This window comes from Equus caballus, chromosome 7, assembly GCF_041296265.1.
Source record: "Equus caballus isolate H_3958 breed thoroughbred chromosome 7, TB-T2T, whole genome shotgun sequence".
Lineage (NCBI taxonomy): Eukaryota > Metazoa > Chordata > Mammalia > Perissodactyla > Equidae > Equus > Equus caballus.
The window spans coordinates 80,603,914-80,631,809 of NC_091690.1; the positions used below are offsets into that span (position 1 = coordinate 80,603,914).

The 27,896-nt window shown below is 43.3% G+C and overlaps 1 protein-coding gene across 50 annotated transcripts in view; it reads right to left on the reverse strand.

Annotated features, from left to right (window-relative positions):
* Window positions 1-27,896, reverse strand: part of DENND2B (DENN domain containing 2B) — a 176,808-nt gene that overhangs the window by 68,474 nt on the left and 80,438 nt on the right. Inside the window, exons 1-2 of one of the 50 annotated variants that reach the window (XM_070274717.1) lie at window positions 8,171-8,255; window positions 6,411-6,795 (exon numbers count right to left, since the gene is read on the reverse strand). The exons of 41 other annotated variants lie outside the window; for them this stretch is intronic. Coding sequence is in view for 1 of the 9 variants with exons in the window: in XM_070274697.1 (XP_070130798.1) it covers window positions 8,171-8,190 (20 nt within the window). In the remaining 8 variants the exon portion in view is untranslated. Of the gene's footprint in view, window positions 1-6,410; window positions 8,281-23,063; window positions 23,350-27,896 lie in introns of those variants that run through there. 8 more of the 50 variants (XM_070274718.1, XM_070274734.1, XM_070274730.1 and 5 more) reach the window with 8 other exon arrangements.

Sequence of the window (27,896 nt, forward strand, 5' to 3'; positions counted from 1 at the left end):
GAGTAAGGGGAGGGGGCGAGGGCAGAAAGGAGACAAAAGAAAGGAGTTTCAATTCTAGGATTAGCCAAATATGAAGACATTCTCAGTCTGGCCAAGCCCAGGACCTTCTCTTTCCATCATCCATTGTCTGAGCCCAGCGTAAGCGGAGAAAAGCTGAAATGTAGGAAAGGCTCCAGGCTGGAACATTCCCTGGAAATTAATGTTTGGGATATGGTTTTGAGTTCTGGACTCCACACTGTCAGAGGGGCAGACTCAGTTTGGACTGTGTCCTGAGGATAGTGACCAGGATGGAGAGGGCACTCAGAGGCATGTCACAGGAGAAATGACTAAAGGAACTGAGAATGTTTACCCTGGAGAAGAGAAGGCTCTAGATGGGGGAGGCTGATAATTGCTTTGAGAATTGTGAGAGGCTCTCATGTGAAAAAGGAATTAAATGTGTTTTCTATGGTCCCTCGAAGAGATCTAAGACAAAGAGAATATCCAGAACGGCCAAAATGAGGGGGGACTTTTTATTCTTACATTCCAATTAGAGACTATAAATCTTTTTAATTCCTTACTTCTCAGTTACAGACTATGCTCCTGAGGACAAAGACTGTCTTGTTCACTATAGTATATCCCAGAACTTAAAGTAAGTGGCACATAGTAGGAGTTTATTAATATTTGTCAAATAAATGAACAAATGAAGCCATGACAATGGTCTGCTGCAGTTGCTGGTGTTTACAGGGACTCACTCATTCCGTTAGTAATTGCTAAATCCCCACCACACGGCACTCACTCAGTTAAGATGCTGAGGATACAACAGCGAAAAACAGGTAAGGTTAGTGTGGCACCCCCTGCTCCCTGCTTTGTAGATTAGCAAGGGTAGCATGTAAGGTCCCTTCCAATATTGAGATTCCTTGGCTCTTAGAGTTGACTAAAAAATTTAAAACTGAGAGGAAAGAAGACCCCAAAGGCCTTAGAGCAACCCTACCTACCACCACCACTACTACTACGTACAAGGCTAGAAATCTAGAGCAAACCAATGAAGCCGGGTACCTGAGGGTTACTGTAGGTAATAAACCAATTTGCTATTTTTCCTGTTTAACTTGAGGGGTGACTCAGGGGTCTAGAGGATTTGTGAGTTTGTTTTGCAGAAGACAGACAATGCCATCGGGGAGGTTGCGATCACCATCACGATCACCATCACCATCACGATCACCATCACGATCACGGAATGGCTGGCCCTCAGCAGCCACTGACACCCAGAAGTCAGATTGCCCAGGGGTTTAACGGGAGTAACCCCTTTGTTTCCCCAAAGCTCCTCCTGCCAAGCTCCGTAGCTCTATAAAACCCCCTGCTTTCTGCTCTTGGGGAGGCAGATTTGAGCGACCCCAGACTCCCACCTATTCATTTTGGCCAATTCAAATAAATCTTTCTCCACCTCCAACCACCAGTGGCTCAGTGTTTGGCTTGCTGGGCACCAGGCACTCAAATGGAGATTAGGTGGTTCGGTATCACTGAGACTGCCTTTTCAGCTGGGGAGAGGCCTCATGACGAGAGGGCACTGTGCTGGACCAGACCAGACCAGATCAACCAGACTGGGCGTTTATCAAGGCCCCGCTCCACCACCACCAGACAAAGCAGGCTCCTATGTGAACCTGGGCTCACTCAGCCCCGCAATAAATAAGTATGGTCCAGTCAGGTAAAATGAGGTATTTCAGATACCTGCCTTTCTCCCAAGGAACTTAAAATTTCCCCATCAGCCTCAGGCAATTTTCCTGCCACCAGCCTTCCGAAGGACAACACAGTTACCGCAGAGCAATTTTCAAAGAAATAATTCTAAGATCTTCTTTGCCTAGGTTGTATTAGGACTACAGGCTTGTTTCCAACTGCGGAGGGCAGGAGAGTGTAACTACAGGTAATGAAGCAGATTGAACAGTAACGATACACAAGATGCCAGACGTGATCCTCTCCAAGGTAGTCCTTAGAGGCCTGAACATTTATTCCAATATAGTCTCAAATCTTCTGAAATTCCTGTCTGGAAACTGCCCTCAGAGACTGTGGAACACTATTTGAATTTTCTCTGAAGCAAAATCTCCATCCTTCAAGGTGCTACCTCATTCAGAGATGTATAACCAAAAAAAGGTACAAAGTAAAGAAAAGCATCTTAGGTCAGAATAAGTAGTAACTGTCCAGTATGCTGGAGAGCCTTGACATCAAAGGGGATGTATATCGAGACTGTCCCAAATTTCCACTTTTTAGAATATAGCAGTCGTTATTCACTTTGAGGTCACAGAGCCCTTTGAGTACCTAATAAACCCCAAAATTTCCACAGAAAATTTATAAGAACATAAATTTCTGTCTACTGTTTTAGGGGGTTCACAAGCTCCCAAAATGCCTCCATAGACTCATTTTAAGAATCCCTGTCCTAACCTATTTTTACCTTCCCCATAGAGGCACAGATAATTCTGAATGGACATCTACAGAGCTCAGCAGACATGCCAACGCTGGGCACTGGGAAAGGCTCACTTGCAACAACACACCCTGCTTCCCTGAGTCCTTGCAGCACTATGTCTCAAACTTGGATTTACAAACAACTACCCATCATGGGCCTTCAGGAGTGTTAGAAATAGCCAAATCCAACAATATTACACTCACAAATGCCAAGGGTCCTGAGACTCAAATGTGCTATTTTCTAATGCGGTTTGTATATTGGTGCTAGAGATAATTCCCCAAGAGGAATCAAGTCTGCTATCAGGGAACCACACTGGTTTGGCCGTGTAAGTGTAGACATAAAGAGCAAGCTATGGTCACAGCATCTATTTTCTCCCCTTTCCCTAAGCCTCCAGTCCCCCTGTGGGGAGCATGGGGAATATGCCTCCTCCCCTCCTCTGGGCCAGCTGGCGTGCTCACCAAGCAGCTCCCAACATACTAAAAGCCACCCAAGTCACATCTGACTCATACCATCACTCTTTGTAATGAGGTATGACATGTATCTAAGCTTTTGTATATTTTCATATTTGTAGCCTACAATTAGGCATTTTTGAGGGATGTAGCTGACTGGTGGTTCTGTTCGGTGACCTATAATTATTCACACAGGCATGATGGCCAATCCAGGCAACTGTCAGGCTGGAGGCACTATGAGCTCAGACCTAATAAAGGAGGCTACTTGGCTCTTAGGAGGTCCAGAGAATACTGGTTAGCAACGGGGCCTCAGAAGGGCCACACTGCTCTTCCTTGCCTGCACACAGAGACACTCCCGCTTCTGTCCCCTTCACCCTACTTCCTCATCTACTGCCTGGCTCAGCACAGCTCACTCCCAAGCCCAAGTGTTGGGACATCTGTGGGCCCAGAGCCCACAAAAATGGACCACTTTGTTGGACCCAGTCTCTGTTAACAAGGCAATAGCCACGTAAGGCAACTTCTAGAACTCCCCACCAATTTCCCACCTGAAGAAAAAGGGGTCACACTCACTGGCCCATAGAATCCTACAGTCCACTGCTGTCCAGCTGGACTGTGGGAGCTGAGATGGGCCTCCTCTCTGAACCAGCCTCTCTGCCACCAGTTTCAGTGGCCTCACTGCTCCCAAGGGTCCAATAGAGCAATTCCCCCCATGCAAATGCCCACTACCCTGCTTCCCCACTACTTCCCTGGATAGGAGGGAAGGGGTGGTTTGCACTAAAGATCCATCCCTAGTGACATTTCACATACATACTTGGCTCCAACAAAAACCGGTTCCTTGATTCTTAAATGGCAGCTCAAATCTTGATTCTAAATATAATCAAAGATACAGCCACTAGCCAGCTCAGTGCAGCTGTGAAAGACAGTTGTGACCCACTCATCAAGTATGAGCCCAACATCTAAACCACAATTACTTTGCAAGTTCCCCTTCTTCCCAAATACTGACTCCAAAGCGGTTGAGAGTGCTTTATACTTTACAAAAACACTTTCACATGTTATCTCATTTTACCAAACAAGTCCAGGAGCCTAAACGCAACAGGCATTTTCTCTATTTTACAAGAAGGAAACTGAGGCTCTGGGAGGCTGTCTTGCCCCAAAGTCACTCAACTAGTAACTGCAGAACCACATCTAGAACTACTTTGTAGCCATGTGACCTCAGTTCTTATGTCAGCAATTAATAATAGCTACCTCATAGGGCTTACTGTAAGGATAAATGGGCTAATATACGAAATGATGTCTGGTCCATAGTAAAGACTATGTTATTATTGTTGTTATTATTAAAAGTACTATTACCACCACCACCCAGAATCCCCAATTCCAAATCTATAGAGCTCTTTCCTCTCCATCCTGCTGCAGCTTTGCAAAGATTACTCAGGAAGTAGTTTCATCTAACCTTGAGTGAGTCTAGCCCCAATCTCTGTAATTTGCCTGTGGAACCTAGAACTCAATGTTCTATCTTACCACTCCACAAACTTGTCTATACTTCTGTGTGCACACGTGTACACACACATGCTACCTTTTCTGCAAGTCTATCTGCTGGCCTTTGATGTCAATTATGCTATGTGAGCCACCATTCTGTGGCTTGCCCTGCCTGCAATACTCAACTTTCACTTATATCCAACTCTTCATTCATTCATTCAGTTCTTTCCTTTAACAATCATTTAATGAGTACCTACTCTTTACCAATCGCTGTACTAGGTACTGGAGGAGATATTCCTTGCCCTCCAAACACACCAAATGAGAAGTGCAGAAGAGTGGAGGCACAAGGGGAGTGATAGCACAGAGGTACCAGAAAATAACTCTGTCTGATGGCAGCACAATAGACTTCAGAGAGGGCGATGCTAACGAGTATAGACAGCAGGGCCGACTGGAGTTTTCTCAGCAGACAAAAGGAGAGAAGAACATTCCAAGCTGAGGGAACAGCATTTACACAGGGATACAAGGCAGAATCATACAGAGTAAGACAATCTCCTACTGACAGCATGGAGGGGCTGTGTGTGTGTGTGCGCACACATGTGTGTGTGTATGACAGAGAGAGAGAGAGAAAGAGAGAACCAGAGACAGAGATAGAAAGAAAGACAGAGAGAGACAAACACAGAAAGAGAGACAGAGACAGAGAGACCACAAAAAGCGAAGAGAGAAAAATTAGGTGGGGGGTAAGCCCACACCGCCTAGGGGTGGCAGGCAGCTGGGACAACAACATCACGTCTGCCTTTCCATAGACTGAGTGGCAGTCTCGACTCCCTGGCTATGCTTACAGCGTATCAATTTTAAATGTAAAATCCTTTAACAACTGTTTTCTCTCTCTTTCCGTCTCCTCTTCTTCTAAAGAAGAGCTGTTTATCCCTATTCTCATTTCTGCCCCGCTCTGAGCCCTGAGTTTTGGTGCCAATGCTTTTACACAAATCCAGCTTCACGTCCTGAGTGAAATATAATTTCATAGGAATGTAATTCTGGAATGATCTCATTGAAAAAGCACATCCAGCAAAGGCCATGAGCAAACTTCAGGCCAGCCCATTCACACCCAGAGCCAAGAAGATTGCAGACCCCTTTCCCTTAAATGGAGAATGTGCCTGGGGCCCAAAGCAAAGCACACCAGCTGCCCACGGATATTATCCTGCCCACAGTCAGCCTGCCTGCTTGCAGACCCAGGCTTGGGTTCAGAGAGGCAACCACCTCAAACCAGTCTGCACCAGGCAAAGACTGACTCAAGGGAACATCCAAGCAAACAGGTCTCACCACAGAGATACTCCCTATGTCCCTAGGTAGGGCTCTGGCTCCAGGTCACAAAAAACCAACTGAAGCTATTAACACTCCCTTGTCACAGCCCCATCAGACAAAAGAATGTCCAGAAGCCAAGCTGCTAAGCATCTTCCCCACAGCTACCAGCTTTTCCTAACTCTCTGAAACTCACTTGCTATCCAACTCTACTGAGAGAGTCAGAAAGTAGCGTGTTTGACTCTGAAAAGTAGATGTCAAAGCCAGGTCTAGCCTAGTCCAGCAGAGTTGAGACAGAGTGGAACTGGGAAAGAAATGATATATCTGATGGACTTTCAAAAATCCTAGCTGAAAAATCACCAAGTTGGAATCTTTGGAAAAAATGTCCTCACTCCAAATGTGTGCCCCACCCCCAATGAATCTTTATAAAATAGACCAGAAGAGTAGGAAAAAATTAATGGCTTGTGGCCTCTACAGGAACTCTCCATACTATCTTTGCAACTTTAAAACTATTCTGCAATAACAAGTTTATTGAAAGTAATGGCTTGTCATGGTTTCCTCTATAAGGAATAACAGGAAAAGAGCTGTCTTGGGCATGAATTCCAACTCTGCCTCCACTAGCTGTGAAATCGTGCATAAGCTAGCTAACCTCTCTAAGCTTCAGTTTCCTCATCTATAAAATGGAGATGACAGTTCCAACCACAAAATGCTGCTGTGTAGATTAAATAAGGTATTGCGTGCAAAGGACTTACCACTGCCAAATGTGCTTTCTTTCCGGACAGTAGCAGTTTCTCCGCTCAACCAGCCTTCACCTTGGGTTCTTGGCAACTGCAGGTGAGGCCCTACCTCCACTCCACAGCCCTACGTGTCTTTGGGATTTACAGCCTATTCCACATAACGGCATTACACTTTAAGCCCACAGTAATCACCCAAAAGGCTGAAGGCGGCCTTTACAGCGAGTTCCAACTAGTGAAAGCACACCTTTGTTGACAGAAACATGTTCTTCTCCTTCCTGCTTTCCCTTCCTCCAATAGGATCCAATGTCACTGCCATGAGCTGAATCACTTTCCTGAGGTTCGCAGGGGTCAACCAGAAGGAAAGCCAGAGCTGGGCTTCCAGTACAACTGGCTGTCCACACTGTGGGGTAGGCAGGGGAAGTGTGCACCCAAAGCTGCCAAAAAGGCTTCTTTACCCTTGGCAGCACTACTATCACCTACCACCACTAGCCATCACCACTACCACCCACACTCCCCCCCGCACCCACCTTGGCCCCACATGCAGCTGGGCTGATAAACTGCAAATCCATCGAGTCAATGGACACAGTAAGATCCGCAAAGGCTGATCCCCAAGAAACAAGCTCCAAGGCTGGGCATAATATCACCCTCAAGCCCTGGAGCCAGACTCTCGAGCCTCAGCCAGCCTGACACTTGGCTCCATGACATGTTATCCATTTCTCCTCTAGGAAGACTGAGGCGAGGGGACAGTGAACAAGTGAGTGGACAGGGGCCCCACCCTGGTCTTATAAGTGGATGTGCTGGAGGACAACGAAAGAATCAGACGAAGAAAGGTACGACTCTGATATCATACTATCTCCTTCAAAATCACTCACAAAGATATCAGATCCTTAAAAAAACTCTCCTAAACCAAAGGAGAAGTCCGATCTCACCCTGAAAATTTAGTGTCCAAATAAGGGAGCAGGCAGTGCTAGAACAGTTAGCCTGTTCCAACTCTGAGAAGCCCTGTGAGAGCAGCAGTTCCCAGGCTTAGGATTCCACTGACAGGTTGTAACCCCTCGAAGCACTAATGGGCACATTCTAGAGGCTAATTTCTCTGACCTTCCAGATGGCTGGATTGGGGACACACCCCAGCTGAGGCCCAAGGACATTAGTTCCTGGCAGGGAGTATGCAAAGGCTCAGCAGCCCAGCTGAGCCAGATAACAGCCCCAGCTCAGCGGCTTCAAGGACAAGTTTTGGGAAGCAGAGCCCAGGAAGATGACCTTGAAGCCATTTCTTATTTAACCAAGTAAGAGCCAAATATAACCAAATATGAAGAAGCTAACTATGTCATCTTCTGTGCAATTTTTCTCCAGCTCATTGTCTCATACCTGGTTTACCACCATGGTCTCTGATTAAATATAGAGCACTTTATCGAGTGCAAGCCCATGGGAAGCACTAAACAAATGTGAAGTATTTCTACCTTTATTCTTCCCTCTCCAGTCCTCCCTGCTCATAAATGACACTCTAAACATCCTGGAACATCAATATCATCATGTCATTCCTCTGGGCTCCTTAACTACCAGTCACACCAGATCCAGATTCCCCCAGTTCCTCCAGAACCTTGTCAAACGCTACCAACCAATCTTGCTTCTCTCTCCTTCCTTCCTCCTCTTCAATATCCTCCACCCAACCACCACACCCTCCATTCCTCTCCACACAAAGACACACAGACTTGCACAGAAACAGACACACACACACACTTCTCTCTCCAGGCAGGACACTTCCTGCTGCAAACCTGTCCATTTCTGCCTCCATGTTTTTGAGCTCAAACCATTTCCAGTCTGGAGTACTCTCCTTCCTCTCTGCTTATCCAAATCCCAACCGTGCGTCAAGGCTCAGTCTAAGGCCCCTCTTTAGCTTAGGTTGGGAAAACATTTGATCCACAAACAATGACTAAGCAGTTCTTCTCTGCCAAGCACTAGGCCAGACACTGAGGACACAGTAAGGAAAACAACACAGTCCTACATATTCCTAACTGGTGGGAGGGGCTTCAACACGAACCTCCCTGCTCACTTGAACCGGCAGGTGGGGTAGTTAACAACCAGACCTCACAGGCAGCTTGTTGTGACACTGTAGGGGCTAAGGTGGTTGAGGACATGAAGTCCAGCTGGATAAGTCTTCTTGCCTCTCCTTCAGTCTTTCCAAGAATGCACCCAGGCCTGGTACTTTAGAACATATTCTATTAGAGGAACCATCATTCTCTCTGTCCACCCTGCCTCCTGCCCTGTTTTGAAGTTTTATGAGCTTCAGAACTAGACTGAATCCAACTCCATTCAATAACAGCCCTGGTTAATTACCCATCCTAAGGACCAGGCACAGAGTCTCACACCCCTGCCCTAAGCCAGGGAACAAAGGAAAAACAACCAACGCTCTCCTCAGGAGTTCCCAGACTTTGTGCCATCGTGACCACACAGACGATGGAGGTCACATGGGAGGCAACTCCCTTAGGCCTCTCCAGAGTAATAGGCAGTTCTCAGACCCTAACAGGAACTCTACTCCTCTCTCTCCTACTCAAGAAAGGTTATCAGAATGTGAACCAGATTGTTATTATTATCGGGATAATCTTGCATACCTTCTAAGTTGTAAAAATAGGTATCCCATTCACATGTACTTTGGGTCCTTTAACTCCTGTAGTAACACATACAGTAACTCCAAGTGACATATCATATGAATATCACATCAGCGCAGTTCCTTGTTCCCCTGAATCAGAAACAGAAGAGGTTTTCCAGATGTAATCTTAGATACCTTTTAGATCCAGGGAGGAGGGAAGAGAGCACATCTAACCCGTCCCTATTTATATTTCCAGCAAGGGAGACTCATGGTCTTCCTCATCGCCCATCCTCATCACAATCTATCTGAACCTCAAGTCTCTGCATAAGCTCATCTCACATGAGACACAACTGCTACTTCTTGGAATACTAACTATTCAGCCTGCTGCTAGTAAGAGCACCCTTCCCGGCAAAGCTAAACAGTCTCAGTCCATACTGAGGAAGCTCACGCCTTTCAGAAGCCTACCCAAAACACCAGTCACGTGTTTAGGTGCAGATGTCAGGGGGCTTTTCTAGGTCAAGGCTGCCATAAAGGCCACTGCTGCTGCCGATCAACATATACCGCACGTGAGTGCTACAGGAATCAATGAGCAAAGCCTTAAAGAAAAGGCAGGACAGAAGGAAAGATGCTGCCATTAACCCTCAGATCCCTAGCATGTAGCTTGGAGGAGGGTCTGCCTGAGCAAAGCTTGGCATCCAACTGTAACAAGCACCTAGGCTTTGGAACTTGTGGCATCCAGACTGTATCATCTCTTACTTGACAGCCAGGCTCCCTCCACTCAGCATCCCTAACGGCAGGCCCATCGCCAAAGGGTGGAAGGAGGACAGGGCACAGTGATTATCTTCAGAGACTTAGCTACACATTTTTAGTCCCCTTCCACCTCAGTCCCTCCCACTGCCCCTGACAACTCAAATTTTCAGTCTCCACATATGTGTCTATGTGCCTGAGTGTCTGCGTTTTATTTACACTACCCATGTCTGTTGTTAGCAACAGAAACAAAGTACTTTAAGGCAGAAAAGGCAAGTCGGCCAACTGCATTGCTGTTCCCCCTTCTGCTTCCAGCTCAGGAAAGGGGCTGGTAAAGGATCCTTCGAGCTCCAATCTACTCTGTGTGCCTAGGGCTCCCGTGTATTAGGGGAACTGGCATGGAGCCAGTTCACCCCAAGTCTGTCACTGCTGTGTGGGGCCCCAGCCATCAGTCCTGCCTCTTCTTCCCTGGAGGGCACATCCTGAACACCTCATTCCCTCACCTGCCTGGATGCTGACTACTGTTGGAAGGCAGAGCTTCAAAGCCAGAATTCAGGAAACCCACTCCCCTCCCCTATACACTAGGAGATTGTAAAGATGAATAGGCATTGCCTCCCCAGATCCAGACTCTGGAGAACCAGCCCAAGGCTAAGTTTTACCCTCGTGTCCTTTCCCATCTTTAGTTTTTCTACTACTGATAATCTTCCAAGTTCTAGTATCAGGCTCCTCAATAAAATCAATACTAATTACTGACCACTGCTTTGTTTTAAGCAGAGAGAAAAAAATATGAGATGTGATTCTCGCATGCAAGGAGTTCACAGACTAACTCAGGGAAACAAGACACAATAGGAAATAATTACATGAGAGATACAGACTAAAACTACTCTAAAGTACAATGGGTAGAGGTGGACGTGCTGCAGGAGCTCAGGACAGGGTTTCTGTGGGAGAGGAAATGTGAGCCACACCTTTAAGGACTAACAGTAGTTGGATAGAATGAGACAGGAGGCATTTGGGATGAAGACTTAGACTGTGACTCAAGGTCCCACGGCAGGAAGAATGGCAGATATCATGCCAGACTGTTCTCCCATATGCAACTGAGGCTCCGTCCTGGGAGGTAGAGAGGAAAGAGACTAGCCCGACTTAACGAAACAAAACCCTCACCTTAGGGTCACCATGCTCCCCAGTCCCTATGCTCCTACCTCTGCCAAAGCATTCTCAAGGTCTTCCTTTCCTGTCTTACTTTGAAATCCTCTCCCCTACAGTGCATAGAATGTAGCCAGCCTAACTCCCTAAACCCAAAAACATCCTGATGGTGCTCTTGGTACTCAAGGCTCCTGCTCCTACAATAGGACAAACGTCATGCTCCCCAAGTTACACTGTGGGTCAGAAGCTTGGTATATTCTTCTGCTGGGCCAGGTCAAGCTAAGTCTGATTATTTACTCACTAGAGCAGGGGAAGGGGTTTGAAATTTTAAGTACAGTCTCTGATAAGCCAGGGAAACAGTCTCTCCTCCTTCCATTCACACTCACAATCATATGTGCGTTCAACTAAAACATACTGAACACCAACCTTGTGTAAACTAATGTGCTTAGTGCTGGCTGGGACACCAAAATGCTTAAGGCATGGGTCCATCCTCAAAGAGCCTACATAGTAAGGTAGATACAATAGACACGTAAATATAACAAATACCAGGAAGACTATTTTAAGTGCCATTAGAGAGACGAAATTAAGTGCCATTAAAGAGATGAAATGCTGTGGATTTAGATAGACGGGGATTCCTTCCAACTGAAGAAGCAGGAAGGTTTCACAGAGAGGGTTGCCCTTACACTGGGCCTGGAAGATCAAATGGCAAAAGAATAAAGAAGCAATCCTGGGCAGATGGAACCCCAGGAGCAAAGTCTCAGAGGGAGGAAAGTAGAAAACGCACGAAGAACAGTGAGATGTGCAGTCTGATGGGAGTTTAACTGGACAGTTGGAGAGATGGAGAAATGTCAGATCTGAGGCCTTTAAGAGCCAAATTAAGGATCTTATCTTTTCTCTGGGAAATCACAGAAATTTTCTGAGAAAGGAATGATGGGTCAGGAACTGTGCTTCTAAAAGATGAAGTAGTACTCAGAAATCTAGGGCTACAGCAGAAAAATCTGACCAACTAGTCCACCAGGACTGAAGATCGCAGGAAGGATAAGAGAGGGAAGGAACTCAGGTAATCAGCTGCATGACTGGAATTCCTGTCTTCAAGGATGAGGCTGATCATGAAAGTAAGTAGGCAGTCCTGAGGGTGGCTCAGAGGCTATACAAGCAGGGAAAGGCCAGAGATCCAGCTAAGTGGAGGGGGCAATGAAAGAATGGGAGGTATAAACATTCAGGAGGTTGGGGAGGGAAGGGAATTTCAGAGTTTAGGATCCTGAAAGTGGAATAGCTCCAAGTGATGAGGACAAAGGTATGGCCACGCTGTGAGTATGTTAACAAGAATGAAGATGAAGTCTTTAGAGTGAAAAAGACCGAAGGACTGTGAGTCCTGAGCACTGAAGAATTCTCAGAATGAATTCTCAAGTCCTGGTTATGCCATAAAGAGACATCTGAAGAAGACTGTAAGCAATTAACAGGGAAATCAAGAGGGAGTCAGCACTAAGAATGAGGAGAGGAGATATATGTGAAGGGAGAGACTGACTTCAAATGGGAAAGGTTGCCAGGCAGGGCTGGAAGCAAGGTCATGAGTGCGGAGTGAATGAAAGTCACGGGGAGGAGATGATGTTGCTTCATTAGAGAGGGTCACAAAGCAAGTGAGATCGTCAGGGAAAAGCCAAGTTTCAGCTATAATAAAGAGGTAGGAATGCTCAAGGAAAAGGTGAAAAGTAAGAGGCAATACCACTTTTTGTCTATCAGATAGGGCAAGATGAAAAACTATTGCTAGTCAGGCAGGGTGTGGCCAATGGGGCACTCTCACACACTGTGGGAAGTACTGTAAACCAGCACAACTTCTCTAGAGGACAATTTAGGAACACAGATATATATCAAAAGCTCTGAAAAATACATGCCCACAATGACACCCTACACAAAGTTAAAAGACAAACCACAGACAGAAAGAAAATAACTGCAAAGGATATAACGGACAAATGATTAAAAATCAAAAGATATTAAGAACTTCGAAAATCAATACAAAAAAAGACAACCCAAATGAAAAACAAGTAAAAGATATCAACAGACAATTCAAAGAAAAGGAAACTGAAATAATCAGTAACATATTAAACAATGCTCAATCTCTCTGGTAAATCAGGAAAATGCAACTTAAAGCAGAGAGATACTATTTCATATTCACCATAATGGAAAATACTGAGAAGCATGGAATCTCCAAGCGTTAGCAAACATTTGGGGAAATGAAAACTCTATACATTGCCAGTAAAAACACAAAATCACTATAGACAGGAATCTGGTATAAGCTCGTAAAGCTGAAGAATCACGCACCCCACTGCAGGTAGCTGGCGTATATAAACTCTTGCACATTCCTTGAACAAGGATGTTCACCATAGCACTGTTTGTAATACACAAAAAGTAGAAAGACTTTAACCATCTCTCACTATCATACAATGGCGCATTACATACCAATTAAACTGAATGATTTATACATGCATACTTTTCAAAAACAACACTGAGTGAAACAAATCAAGCTGTAAAAGGTTACATCAGGAATGGTGTCATGTGTATAAAATTTTTAAAACACACAATACTGTACATTAGTTATGGGCACGTATATTTAAAAGGATGAGCTATGCATGGTAATAAGGCATATCGATTTCAGGGAAGAAAGGACTGGGGAAAGCTTTAGTCATATTTGTTATATGAAGAAAACATTTTAAATAAGAGATCTGAAGCAAATATGGTAAAATGTTAATATTTATTAAATTTGGGTGATGGGTACATAGGTTTTTATTATACCAAGTTTTTTCTTTTCCATATACTTAAAATTTAAAAGATACTATTAAATAATGTAAGTACATTACATATCTTTTGATTTAGCAATTCCATTTCTAGAAATTTATCCTGAAGTTACACTCATACAAGTAGGGACAGATATATAGATATGTAGATATTTATCACCACATAGCTTTTAATAGCAAAATAACAAACGACCCAAAAATCCATTGTTAGCAGATTAATTAAATAAATAATGATTCACCCAGACAATGGTATTATATGCAGCATTAAACAGTGGAATTCTATGCAGCATTAAACATTACAGAGTAGCTCTATATACGCTGTCCAGAGAAGACATCCATGTAACATTAGTGGTCAAAAAAGTAAGTTCCAAAACAAAATGCTGTATTTGAATTTTTTTAAAAAGTATAGGGGCCAGCCCAGTGGCACAGCAGTTAAGTTCACACGTTCTGCTTTGGTGGCCTAGGGTTTGCTGGTTCAGATTCTGGGTGTGGACCTACACACACTTATCAAGCCATGCTGTGGCAGGCGTCCCACATATAAAATAGAGGAAGATGGGCACAGATGTTAGCTCAGGGCTAATCTTCCTCAAAAAAAAAAAAGATACAAGTAAAAAAGAAAGTCTATCTAGAATATATATGAAAAAAGATCCAAAGGATATATACCAAAAAATTAACAGTAATTATGCTACTTCTGTTAGAGGGATGATATGTGATTTTTACTTTTTTCCCAATATTTTTTGTTACGTACAAATATTCTACAAAGAGAGCCGGCCCTGTGACCAACTGGCTAAAGTTCCACACGTTTGGCTTCAGCAGCCCAGGTTAACAGGTTCAGATCCGGGCACAGACTTACTCCACTCATCAGCCATGCTGTGGAGGCATCCCACGTACAAGATAGAGGAAGACTGACACAGATGTTTAGCTTAGGGCTAATCTTACTCAAGCATAGGAGAAAAAAAAAAAAAGGAAGATTGGTAACAGATGTTAGCTCAGGGCAAATCTTCCTCACCAAAAAAAAAACAACAACAAAAAAACTCTGCAATGAGCATGTACTTCTCTTACTAAAAAACAAAATCAGCGGCTGGCCCGTGGCCAAGTGGTTAAGTTCGCACACTCCGCTTTGGCAGCCTAGGGCTCACCAGTTCAGATCCTGGGCACAGACCTACATACCACTCATCAAGCTATGCTGTGGCAGCATCCCACGTAAGAGGACTAGGATGACCACAACTAGGATATACAACTATGTACTGGGGCTTTGGGAAGAAAAATAAATAAATCAAGTTAGTTAATTTTGTACATAAGAACAGAAAAAGGAAAAGGAAATAAGGGCAAGTCCGTCTTTCAATAGCAGAAGGGTGTTCCCTGGAATAATGCAAGAGGTTAGCAGAAAAAGAGGGCGACACTGCAGAGAGAAGTGTAACAAAAGCTCTACAAAAAACGGGAGTTGGGAGAGCAGGGCTTAGAGGTTTTCATGCAGGGTAAGAATCTTCAGTAACAAGATGAAGACGGCAAGAGGTGGGAGGCAGCTGAGGATAGCTGTTCATGATTGCAGGGCAGGGGGTATGGGTCAGAGAGAACTACACAGTCCCCAAATTCCACATGAAATGTTAGTAACAATGCAGTCTCCATTTCTCAGATTCTGAACCTGTCATGGAGTCTAGCTTCTTTTGGGTAGTTTCAGTAACAGAAAGAAGACTCTTGGTTAAGGTTCCTGGGTATAAAGTCTGTCATAAGAACAGCCCCCAGAGTAGAGGACCTTTCAGCCCAAACTATCTTTCCTTTATTCAACTCTCCCCGCAGCACATCCCTTTTACACACTCAGAGGCCCTAAGGAAACGCCAGTTACGACTGAACTATCCATGATGAGGAGGGTGGATGAGGCAACAAAAGCCATGGCCTCACAGTAGCCTTGGTCTCATCTGCACAGCCAGGAAGTCTATTTCCCCAGAATTAGGGAAATAAAGGCTGGGGAAGCTCAGGGAACAGAGCGAGGAAAGTGGGCCAGGGAGCAAGGTGGTCACTAGAAGGCAGTCTTGCATAGAGGCAAATGTGAAACATCTAAAACCTAAAACCAATCCAGAAAGTACTGGCTGTGTGGCATCTACGAACCAGCACAGATGTTCTCTTGGCATGTGTATCTTCTTTCTGGGCATGGTACCCCAATTACACAAGCCCCCAGAGGGTTGAGTAGTTGTTATGAAAGCACAGGAAGGAAGGTACAACATCTGAGATTCCATGGGGATCCACTGAAATTAAGCCACTCTTTGTACTTTCAGACTGTGGATCTCATCCAAGGAGGCAGCTGCCTGCACTTCCACAAGCAGCCAGCTTCATCTCCAGGCCCAAGGCCTGAATTTGCCCTATGTCAGTGACAAACCGTCATCAGTTTTTCTTTACATTAAATATTGATTATGATCACAGCAGTTTTTCCTGTTTTCTAGGATCACTGCTGCATAGAGGAAAAGGTACAAAAGCATAAAAGAACACACATGCAAATTCTTCTGTGACTCAAATTCCTCTCATTCTATCTGCCTTTGACCAGCAAGGATGACACAGAGCAACGGGCATTCCCCGCATTTTGAAGGCAGTCACCTGTCTGCCGTGTTGTTTTCGCCTTCTGGAAAAGTCACCCACTCCAACTAGGATCTCTCCCTGGTCACTATAATCCCACGATCTGTTTGTGATGTGAGCTTCATTCAGCAATTGCCCCAGGACTGGTGTTATCTAGAAGTGATGACAGTCATTTCCAGGTCAGAAACAGTCACACAGATAAAGCACAGGGCAATCCTTGCCCAGCATTTATGACCCACGAAATGGAGGAGAAGAGAAGGAGGGAATGCAATGGGTTTTTTCATCTCATCTCTCAACACTCAGTCAGCCTCCCATTTTTAAATGGAGGAAAAGTCCAATATCTGGTACTTCAGAGGGAAGCAAATGTTTGATTAGTCCTTTCCCTCCCAGGGCTATTTATAAAGATTAAACAAAATAATGTTTTTATACAGGCAAGAGCATGTTACACAGCTCTAACTTTGTAGTAGGAAGTCAACCCTTCCATTTCTTTTCCAAAGTCTATGGATCTGCTTCAGTTGGAAATACAGAATAAAGAATACAGGACTCAGGGCCTTGAATCGATTGCTGTCCAACTCTTACAAAATCCAAACTGAAGAAAAGAGATACTTAAGGAAGACGATCTAAGGGGTGTGATGAATACCCACGCCCCTGGGTATTTGAAGCTCCATTCTTCTGTCAGTGAGATCACTGGAAAGCTACACAGACACACCATTAGCTCAGCTCCTTACAGGGCGGTTTTCAGTGAGTTGCAATTTCACATAAAACATTTGTATTTTATCGGCAGTCACCATAAGAGAGCTATAGGAAATCGAAATCACATAAGCATTTGTTGTAAAAATGGTAAAGAAATGTCCTCGTTGTTGTAAAAACAAAAAAATAAAGAGAACATAACTCTCACTAAAGAAAAGGGTAAGGATTACTATCTATTATATAATTCACCGACTCCAAAGATATCCATATCAGAAATTTCATTAAAATATAAAACTAAAAAACAAACTTCGTCTGCCTTCAGAAAATGGTATGTTTCTCCTTCCTAATGGTAAGGTATCAGAAAGTCAGTTTCCCAGACTGCCAAGGAACTCAGAGTCAAAGTGAAGGTCATTCATAGCAACCATCTTAATTAACAAAATTAGGACATTTGCATGCTCTTCTTTTCCTGATGTTGACCATCTGTTTCTATGTTATTACATGATTAAGGCCTCCTTTTACCAGTTAACTACTGTGTGCCAAGCACTATGCCTATATGTTAAACATGTTAATTCATTTAACACTACTCTAAAACAATCCTACGAAGTAAATGTTAATCAATTCTATTTTACCAATTAGGACAACTAAAGCTCAAGGTCATATAAGACAACTAAAGCTCAAGGTCATACAGCTAGTAAATGGAAAAGCCAGAATTCAAACTAGGTCTGACTCTAAAGTTCCTGTTCCTTCTACTGTCCTATGGAAAGTACAGTAAGGTACTGTTTTTATTATGTCTTCTGGAGTCAACAACTTCAATTCCTCTTCAAAAAGACAGAATATGAAACCAATGAAATAACATATGTAAAAATATTTTATATGCTGTAAGTTATTATTCATGTGTAAATAACTATCATTATCCTCCAGGAAAAGACACATAAAGCAGAGCTGACATTTCTGCTTACACACACACACACGCAACGCATACCAGCAAAGTCAACAGGAAATTAACTCCAAATATAGCCTAACAGGAAAACTTTTTCCTCACTGTCAAAACTTATAAAACCATGTAAGTGTGTGGGTCAGTCACTCCCTTAAACACAGGTGCTTGGCAGGATAGTGAGGAAACATCCCACTTGTAGCCTCCCCTGGGCACAGACTCTGCTTGCTTCAGAATCAAGGAGACGCTGGTACTAAGCCTGGTAGGCCTTCTTTTCTCCCAACTCCCCTTTAATCTCTTCTCCTTCAGTGATGATCATCCTATAAGCATTATTTCAAGAGATACTATCTTTGGGAGGAGAAATTATCATTTCAAGTTTTCATTTCTGGCTCATTTACAAGTCCATGTCTTTAGCTTAAAGTTCTTCAAAACTTTGAAACTACAAAACGCTTCTTTCCTACAAGCTTGATGGCCTATGACCCAGGAGAGATATACGCCTTCCCTGGTATTTTAGAGACAGAGTTCAGAATAGACAAGGTCGGAAAATGGGACACTCTACCTGTAGTCCTGAGCCATTGCTGGCTTTCCAGAAGTTTACGAGACAAGCAGTCACCAGCAGCAAGAAAAGTCTGGGAGTTCTCTGGATCAGTGCTTCATCCAGGGACAGGCACTCCCTCTACCTGCCCTACCCGAAGCCTGTAAGCCAAGTGCAAAGATGCAACACAAATCCTACAAAGATTGGCTAACAAAACAAACCTCCATCAAAGAGGCATCAGGGGCTACTACAGAAGGGGATCCCTTAGGGATAAAACAGTGAGCAGGCACTCACTGGCCAATTTCCCTAACACTGGCACTACTTAGGGGGGGACCAAATGTGTGTCCTCTGGAGGGCTCCTGCTTCAACCCCACCCACATATCACAGTGTCTTCCTGTTCTGTATTAACCCCCTACCCCACTGATTTCCAACCAGTGGACAGCAATGTCTACTAGAACACAATAGGCTTAAAAGCTGTTTAAAAGGATGTTTTGCATTTTTTCACCCTGCCTTCTCCTACCACTGACTGTGCTTCCAACCTATTCCCTAGCGCTGCTGCTCTGCTGTGAAGTGACTACCGCACATATTCAAACTCTTCACAGATGCATGCACCATCTCCTGCCCTGACACACACCAGGCTCTCCGTGACAGCTCTCTCTTCACCCTGGCAACTTCAATACCTATGTGGATGGATCCACTCAAAACCCTTGTCTCATGACTGAGTCCCCGACATCAAGAGCTAGTCCCTGAGACCTGTCTCCACAGTCTCATCTTGATACTGCTCACTCTGCCCTACTATGCACAGCAAAAATGACCAACTGGTAATTACGTGCACAGAACTTTGCACATGCTGCTTCACTCCTCTCTGTCTTTGCACATGCTAATCCTTCTACCTGGAAAGTCCCCCTTGCTTTGTCCACTTAAGAAATAACTATTCATAGTGGTCAAAAGGTACAAACAAACAAATCTATTCATTCTTCAAAATCTGAACTGGCACCACTTCCTCTGTGAAACCTTACCCTCATCTTCCTCACTCCCTTCCCAACAGTGACCAAATTAATCCTGCCCTCCCAGTGCCACTTGTACAGCGGCATAAACCACACTACAGTGTCCTGACCATTGATACGTCTTGTCCACTAAACTGTGAAGTTCCTTAAGGGTATGGAGTGTACGTCTGCATGCACCTGGTCCTACAGGGGCCTAATGAATGTTTCCTAATCTGAAGTAGTCTCTCCTTCTGCTTCCTTATTTAGCCTATTTCCACTAAAAACATAACCATCTAAGCTCTTGGTTGACACGAGCAGAAATGATGCTGAGTCAATGCTGTGCTCCTCAGTCTCTCAAACCCTAACTTCCAGTTCCAGGATTTTACTTACTCTGACAATTGAATAAGGCTTTCCTTTCTGGGGTCACGACCCTTAGGAGCACCAACCCTACGCTGACCCAGCACTAAAAGCTGACTTTTAAAATACAAGTAGGTAGTAGTAGTTTAGTATCTGGGTCATAAGTGGGTCCTCAATAAACATTATTCCTCTTCCTTCTCTCACTTCAAAAATCTTCCTTAATCTGTCTTCCAAGCAATCCAGTTTCTTCACACTTCTTCCTGCTGCTCCCCTCCACCAGAGTCACACTTCCTGGTCTTAACGTCCCTTTAGACTTTGGCCCGTGGCTCTCCTCAGCACCATACTATGCATCTTTAACATGCAATTGCCTCCCTGCTCCCACCTCAGTGAGGCTGAGTTCATCAAACCAGGTACAGTCTGAGAGAAAGGCTTTCATGTCATACTATATCTAGGTCTAGTGTGTCAAACCAAAGACCTTCTACTTTGCAATTGTAAAGTCTTTCAGAAGAGGAGTGATGCAATTATCCCCAAACATCAAGAAAAGGAATTTGGCTGTAACACATAAGGATAACAGAAAACAAAAAAAACAGGATTGGGAATCAGAAGACTTGGGCGCAATTTCTTACCTGCCTCTCACTAAAGCCTTTTTTTTTCTTTTTGGTAAACTAAATCAGAAATGTTCCTCCATAAATGTGGCAGAAAATGTTTTTAATGGTATGGTAACACTAAAAAAGAACCATTACAAGAATATGAATATAGGTAGCCTCACTCACTAAAAATACTAAAGTGCACAGAAGTTTACAAATTTTATATAAAGAGCAAATTTAATAGGAAAAAGGTTATTTTAGGTTTTTTAATCAATAAAATTTAATTCCTACTTTACTCCTTACTACAAACTTAATTACAGTTTAAATATAAAAATTGAAATCATAAAAACACTAAGAAAAAAATGAATGAATTATTATTATAATTCTAATGAGTGAAGAAAATTTTTCAAAGTATGACATGAAATTCAACTCAAAAGACATTAAGGGGGGGGAGGCCATGATGGAAAATATCACATATTTGCCTATATAAAAATTTAAAACCTGTGAAAGGCAAATAATTAGCACAGACAAAGTCAAAAATTAAAAAGAAACAAACTGGGGAAAAATATATCAGCAACACATATGGCAAAGAGTTCTAATGTAATATGTACATAAAAGCTGTTACAAATCTACAAGAAAAAATAATGACCAAACAGAAAAACAAAGTATTTGAACAGAAAATTCATATAAAAATAAGTATAAGTGCCAGTGGGCATAAAAAGTGTTCAACTTCACTAATAACTACAGAAATCCTAAATAAAGTAACAACAAATCCTTTTTCACCTATCAGATTGGCAAAGATTAAAATGATTTATAACACCCACGTTGGCGAGGATACGGCAGAAACAGGCACCTGTATATACTGTTGATGAGAACTAAATAGATGCAACTTCTTTGGAAAGCAGTTTGGTAATATTTATTAACATTTTAAGTGAGCATAGCCTTTGATCAGCAAACTTTCCCTTCCGGGAATTTTGTCTAAGGTAATGCAATTACTAGAACACGTGGGCAAAGACAGCTGTATACTGCTGTTTACTGCAGCACTGTTTATAATGGGAAAAACTGGAAACAACTCAGACGTCCATCAACAGGGGCTTGGTTAAGTAAAGTATGATACATACGCCTGAAGAAACACAACGCTACTGTTAAAAGTAATGTACTGACATGGAAAAATAGCCAACGTAAATTACCAAGTGAGAAAATTTTCAGTATAGTCATTTTTTTACTATAGTAAAAGACACACAATATAAAATTTGCCATTTTAAGCATCTTTAAGTTTACAATTCAGTGGCATTAATACATTCACAATGTTGTGCAACCACCACTACTATCTATTTCTAAAACGTTTTCATAGCTCCAAACAGAAACTCTCTAAACATTAAGCAATTGCTCCCCACTCTCCCCTCTCCCCAAGCTTCTGGTAACCTCTAATCTACTGTCTCTATGAATTTGCCTATTACAGATATTTCATATACACAGAATCATATATTTGTCCTTTTGTGTCTGGCTTATTTCACTTAGCACAATGTTTTCACGGTCCATCCATGTTGTAGCAGGTATCAGAACTTCATCTCTTCTATGGTTAAATAAAATTCCATTATACACATATACCACATTTGTTTATTCATTCATCTGTGGATGAACACTGAGGTTGTTTCCACCTTTTGGCTACTGTGAATACTGCTGCAACGAACACTGGCATACAGGTATCTGAGTCCCTGTTTTCAATTCTTTTGGCTTTATACCTAGGCGTGGAATTGCTGAGTCATATGGCAAGTTTTAGCTTTTTGAGGAACCAAAAGAATTTGCTTCCACAACGGCTGTACCATTTGCATTCTACCAGCAAAGTAAGAGGGTTCTACTCTCTCCACATCCTCGCCAACACTTTTTATTCTCCATTTTCTGGTTAGAGTATAATCTCTTTTTGTGAAAATAAATGTCTACATAAATATATTATAGATAAAAATATCCATTGTTACCCAACTGGTTAACAAGGACTACATTTCTGGCGCATGGGTTTACAGGAGAGACTCATATTCTGACTTATATGTTTTTCCATTTGGCGTAAGTTTTAGAACAAATGTATTGCTTTGTTATATAAAAAAAAAAAGGAAAAAGATCTTAAACAAAAATTAGCCTGAGACAGTTTCATGCATGCCTGCTAATCTGAAATTGTAACACATTATAGTCCTTGTGTGACGTACATAGCAAGGCCCTGAATTAGCAGGAGTGAACAGGTCGGAGGCCCAGTCCCAGCTCTGCCACTTTGGGTGCTCAGTTTTCTCACCTCTAAACTCTGACGCACCTGGGACTGGATCAGCATTCTCAACCAGCACGCCACGAACAGATTACAGCTGTGCAAACATGATAACTCTTTCAACCCCTGGGGCAGCACTGGGGCTCAGTGCTACCAGCAGCCTGCTCTTTTTAAGTCAGTGTGCCTTACAAAAATCATCATTTTCTGTGTGTGTGGGGATAGGAAAAGGTTGGACAATGCCAGGTCAGGTAACCTGTAATGTCCCTTCCCACAGTGAAACAGAATTCTATGATTGTGTTGAACTAATGAGGGAAGCTGAGAAAAGGAGAGCTTTAGGGAAAATCTAAGAGTCAGTGACCACAAAAAAGAAATGAAGATCCTCCCCTAAGGGAGAAGCAAGCACAGACAAGGATTCAAGAAATGAGAATGCGAAGGAAGAGAGGGCAGCTTGTATTGAACCAACTTGAGTGTCTCACCTGAAGCCACAGGTCCTGAAGCAGACAGCACGGGGCAGGGCCTGGAGCCATGCTGTTCTGGGAACGGCAGCCCGAAGTTACCTGCCTGGGTACCAGACAAGGAGAAAACCTGACCTCTGTGGGAAGAGGCCCTGAGGCCTGGCTAAATGAAAGCCAAGTGAAATCCTCTCTTCCAGGTGTTCTCAGCCTACCAGCTGCCAACTGTGGACTTCGCCCTTGAAATTCAACTCCTGGGCTAAAGAGATAATCTCCCAGCCACGTCCTGTGTAAACCTAGCTAATCAACTGAACACACTCAACACTGAGCCTGTCTACAGCCCCTGAAATAGTCCTACCAATCAGGAGGCTGTGCTAAAGGGCAGCGGGAACTTATCCTGCCATCAATGTCACCTGTCCTAACAGAATTAAGTGCCTAGGATAGGCATTTTCCAAAACTCAGTCAAACACCTGTTTAGAGACAAGCACACAGCTGGAAACCTCATCCAGAAGTGATGTGGATATCGTGAGAAGAGTCACCGTGACTGAGGACACGGCCCTTTACGAGGCTTTGTTGATGTTACAGCATAACCCACTCAAGAGATTCTGAAGTAAAGACATGAAATTCTAGGTTAATGAAAGAAGGCACACCAATTAACATCTGGCCCTCCTACCCTTATTTGAGTGTCAGCTGCGGATCCTCTTAAGCAGTGGTTCCCAAACAGCAGCAGCACTTAGAAACCTTAGAAACTTGTTAAAAATGCAAATTCTCAGGCCCCATTTCGGACCTACTGAATTGGAAACAAGCTCTCCAGGTGAGTTTGGGGCATGCTTAAGTCTGAAAATCACTGCTCTCAGGCTCCAGGGAACCCTGCCTTTTGGAGTTCAGACCCCCCAGATTTCCCTTATATTCTGCTTTCAATGCATCTTAGGGACCGTAACATTACCTCTCTAGTTATACCCAAGAAGACAGACAGGTTTTCTCCCACTCCAATTCTATCTTCCACATGGTATCATAGGTTTCTGTTGTACCAACCAAGTCCAGTTGTGTTCCTTTCTTGCCTTCAGAACAATGACGATTCCCTAATTCCTGGAGGGTTCAAGCCCTTCAAGATCTGACCTCAACCGGTCTTTCAGCCTCATCTCCTACCTCACCAGGGTCCCTGCTTATGGTAGGCAACCACCTAACGTCTGTTCAGTGAGTCAGTGCCAAAGATAAAAACTCCATCTAAAGGAATCTTTCCTAACCACATCTCTTTTCCTTCAGTAGCAAAGTAGTTACTAAAACAGACAGTGAAAGGGGAGACAGGAAAGCAGAATCCCATTACTTACAAAAGAAATTCTTGTGTGTGTCAGGAATCTATGCTAAACTGAAATTCAATCTCACCCCACTCTGCCCTTCACAAACTGCTCCATCTCAGCCGGCTGGCTAGGCTGGACACGGACCTCACGAACACCGAGGAATGAGAACTGACAACCACCACACACATCTCCATTTCAGAAGCCTGACCCTTGATTTACAGAATCCAAACAGGACCAGTCCCTCAAGAAAGAGGTACCCACCAACAGAAACCACTCTGTTCAATTTCTAGCAAGTCAAAGTTGTGGCCTGATAAATTTCTTTCCTCAAACCTTTCCAACAAACTCGCAGACTCTGTAAGAGACCTGTAAACTAGGAAATCAGAGTTTACTTGCAAACGTCAGTTTACTGAGAAATTAAATTTCCCAAACACAAATTCCATCTTCTTCCTATAAAATAGGAGGAATCATAATTTAAGATATCTAACTACTTGTGGAGTATTAGTGAGAAAGACCATCACTCTTCCTACCCAGATAAAGAGAGGTGATTCAGGTTATCTGTTTCCAAGTCTTGTCACACACCCCCACCCTTCCCAGTTTTTGATATGGACTGCCATTTTCAATATTCAACCAGGTACTCCTTTCAGAGAAAGCTGGAAAAAACTCATTCACCTCCACAAACAATCAAAATCTATCCTAGTTCCCAATGGATAGAAAGAAGAACATGACAGTAAACGACACACAATAATTCAGGAAAAAAAATGCTCATTAAATATTTGAGATAACTAAGAGGAGGTGCAGGTGGTATACCAATCAGAGTGGGGGTACAGAAAGGGCACATCCTTTGGAATCATGCAGACTTAGACTTGGATTTTAAGCATGTTCGTCCCCCGAATCCCTCAGGTAAACATCCGAACATCAACAAATTCACTCAGATTATTGTGAGAATTTACTAAAATGATGCAAGTGAAAATGCCTAGTATAACACAAAGTCTGGAATAGAGTAAGCATTCTACTAATGATATACCACAGACCTAAAATCTACAGAAATTTTTAAAACACATATTTCTTGATCTCAAGAATTGTACAGAACTGAATTATATTTATTACACTTCCTTTAGCTAATTAGCTATGTGCCTATCCCCACACCAGATCCCTTCTATTTCCCCATATTCTTTTTCTTGATTCTTCTCAGACAACCAAATTCAATGTTCCTCTTAGCCAACCATTCCTCTCAAATTTTGATACCTTATCCCTATACCCCTCATACTGGTTCTGCAAACTCCTTTCCATGGCCAAGGCTCTACCTGAACTAGTCTCTACCAACATCTTACACCCCTACATCCACTGGCTCCCTATATTCTAACCACGATGACTTTGTCTGTGTTCTTTCAAAATGCCAAGCAAGCTCTTTCCTCCCTCAGGGGCTCTGCCTTTGCTGTTCCCTCTTCCAGGAATGTAGTTTCCCCAAATCCGCACATTCACAGCTTCTTCTCATCCTTGAACTTGCCGCTCAAATATCATACTATCAGAGAGGTCTTCTCTAACTTCTCTTTTGAAAATAGCTTTCGAATTCCTGTTACTCCCTCTCTTTCCCAACACCGTTATTTCCTTCATAGCTCATATTACTAACTCTACCTCATTTATTGATTTGCTTAGTTATGTACTGACGGCTCCCCCACTATACTTTAAATTCCACAATACAAGGACTTTGCTGTCTTAGTTACCCCTACATGCCCTGCATGTAGCACAGTGCCTAGAACAAAATGGAAACTCAATAAATACATACTGAATAAATAAATAAATAATAGTTTCTGAACAAGAGAGGCGGAGCTGGACACCACCCCCCCTCCTCCCTCTGACTAACTGGTGGCAGCAGAGTATGGGATCTCAGGGGGAGACTGTAAATTAAAAAGAGAAAAGCTTGAGGAGAAATAAACCCTTGGGGAGCACCAACACAAAAAATCGTCCCAATTCCCTCTCTGACAAACATTAACTACTATCAAGGGCTGGGAGGATGTCACAGGAGTTACAGTCTCCATGGCCTTTTTTTCCCCCACCAACTTTTCTTATTTTGGTAAAATACACATAACTCCATGGTTTTCTCCTTTCATTTCTACAGCTTCCCAGGGCTCAACTTCTCCCAGCAAAGTTACGTAGACATCAAACCTTGGGTGTTTCTCAGGTGAAAAGAAGCCTGGATAGCACTGCGTTTGAAACCCACTTGGGTTTACCAAACAGATGTGAGTTTTGAGACCAAAAAAAAGCCAGTCTATTTCCTTTTACTGAGATTTAAATAAAACAAAAATTTCCAGTTGTTCCTCATTGTTTTCTTTTTAACTTGATCCCTGCCACTTTCCTTTGGGCACTTACTCAGAGAGCTAACAAAACCCGCCACCCGTCTTACCACCAGTATCCTCACAGCTGGCCCTCCCAGCACAGTCGAGCAAAGTAACTCAATCCTCAGCAGCAGTGATGACTCAAACGCAGAGAGACAGGGACCCAGAGAGGACAGTGCTGCCTCTTCCATTACAAAAAAAGCCATTTTTCTGGCCATCTTTCCACTTATGTATGAACCCAAAAGGTTGAGTGAATCAGGGGCTTAGAAGGAGGCAAAGAAAATTAGGAACTTCAGTGCTCTCTTTCCTTTCTAGATTCCAAAGCCTCAATTCTCTGAACACAGCAGCGGAGTTAGTCAAGTCACAGACTACAAACCAAGGTCACTGCCATTGCCTAGTTCATCTCAGCTGTCCCAGGTATTTTTCCTCTCCCACTCAAGTAACACACTTCTTTCCTGTTGCCAGGGTCAGTCAGGTTCTTTAATTTCCTTTCCCTATTTGCATCCATTTGCCAGGTGACAAAGTATATGCAGACATGGGTCAGACCTTCTTATTCTCAGATCTTTACAAATGAGCATAAAGCCCCACGTGTGGTTTCTACACCCGGTGGTCTTCACCTCTTTTAATCACCACTTCAGAATGCACAGTAGGTCAAAAATTGCTAATAAACTAAACGGGGTCAGGGATTCTAGCATAACTTTGTGCCAAGAAAACTTACCTCCAATAAAAAGTGTTGGGCATAGTTTGGTAGCTGTAAGTACCATCAAGGCTGAGCTTCTCCTGATTGTACAGGGAGCTACTGTAGAGTCTGAGCTCCTGCCTAAGGGAGCCTACAGAAGTAAAACCGCAAAAGAAATAAAATGTTTGACCCTAATCTGCAGAGTTTGGTCTTCTAAAGCAAAAGGAAACTTAGATTATAAACAGCCTTACTCAAAGGGAAAAATTGTGAGGCACCTTCTCCCAGGAACTCCCCATTCTGCCCTAGGCCTGCCTGGGTTCAGCAGGCCCATAAATTGGCACTGTTGATATGACCTTTCCAGGCTATATTTCAACAAGAGATAACAACAAAGCTGAGAGCTTTGGTAGCACTCAAAGGAGATTTGAGGGACTTAAAACACGCTGCTAAGTTTGGCAGCAAAAGTTCCTATTTCTTACAGTTGAAAGAGGAAATCTCTTTATAATTACACTTCTAGATAAGATGCACCAAGCTACTCACGCTA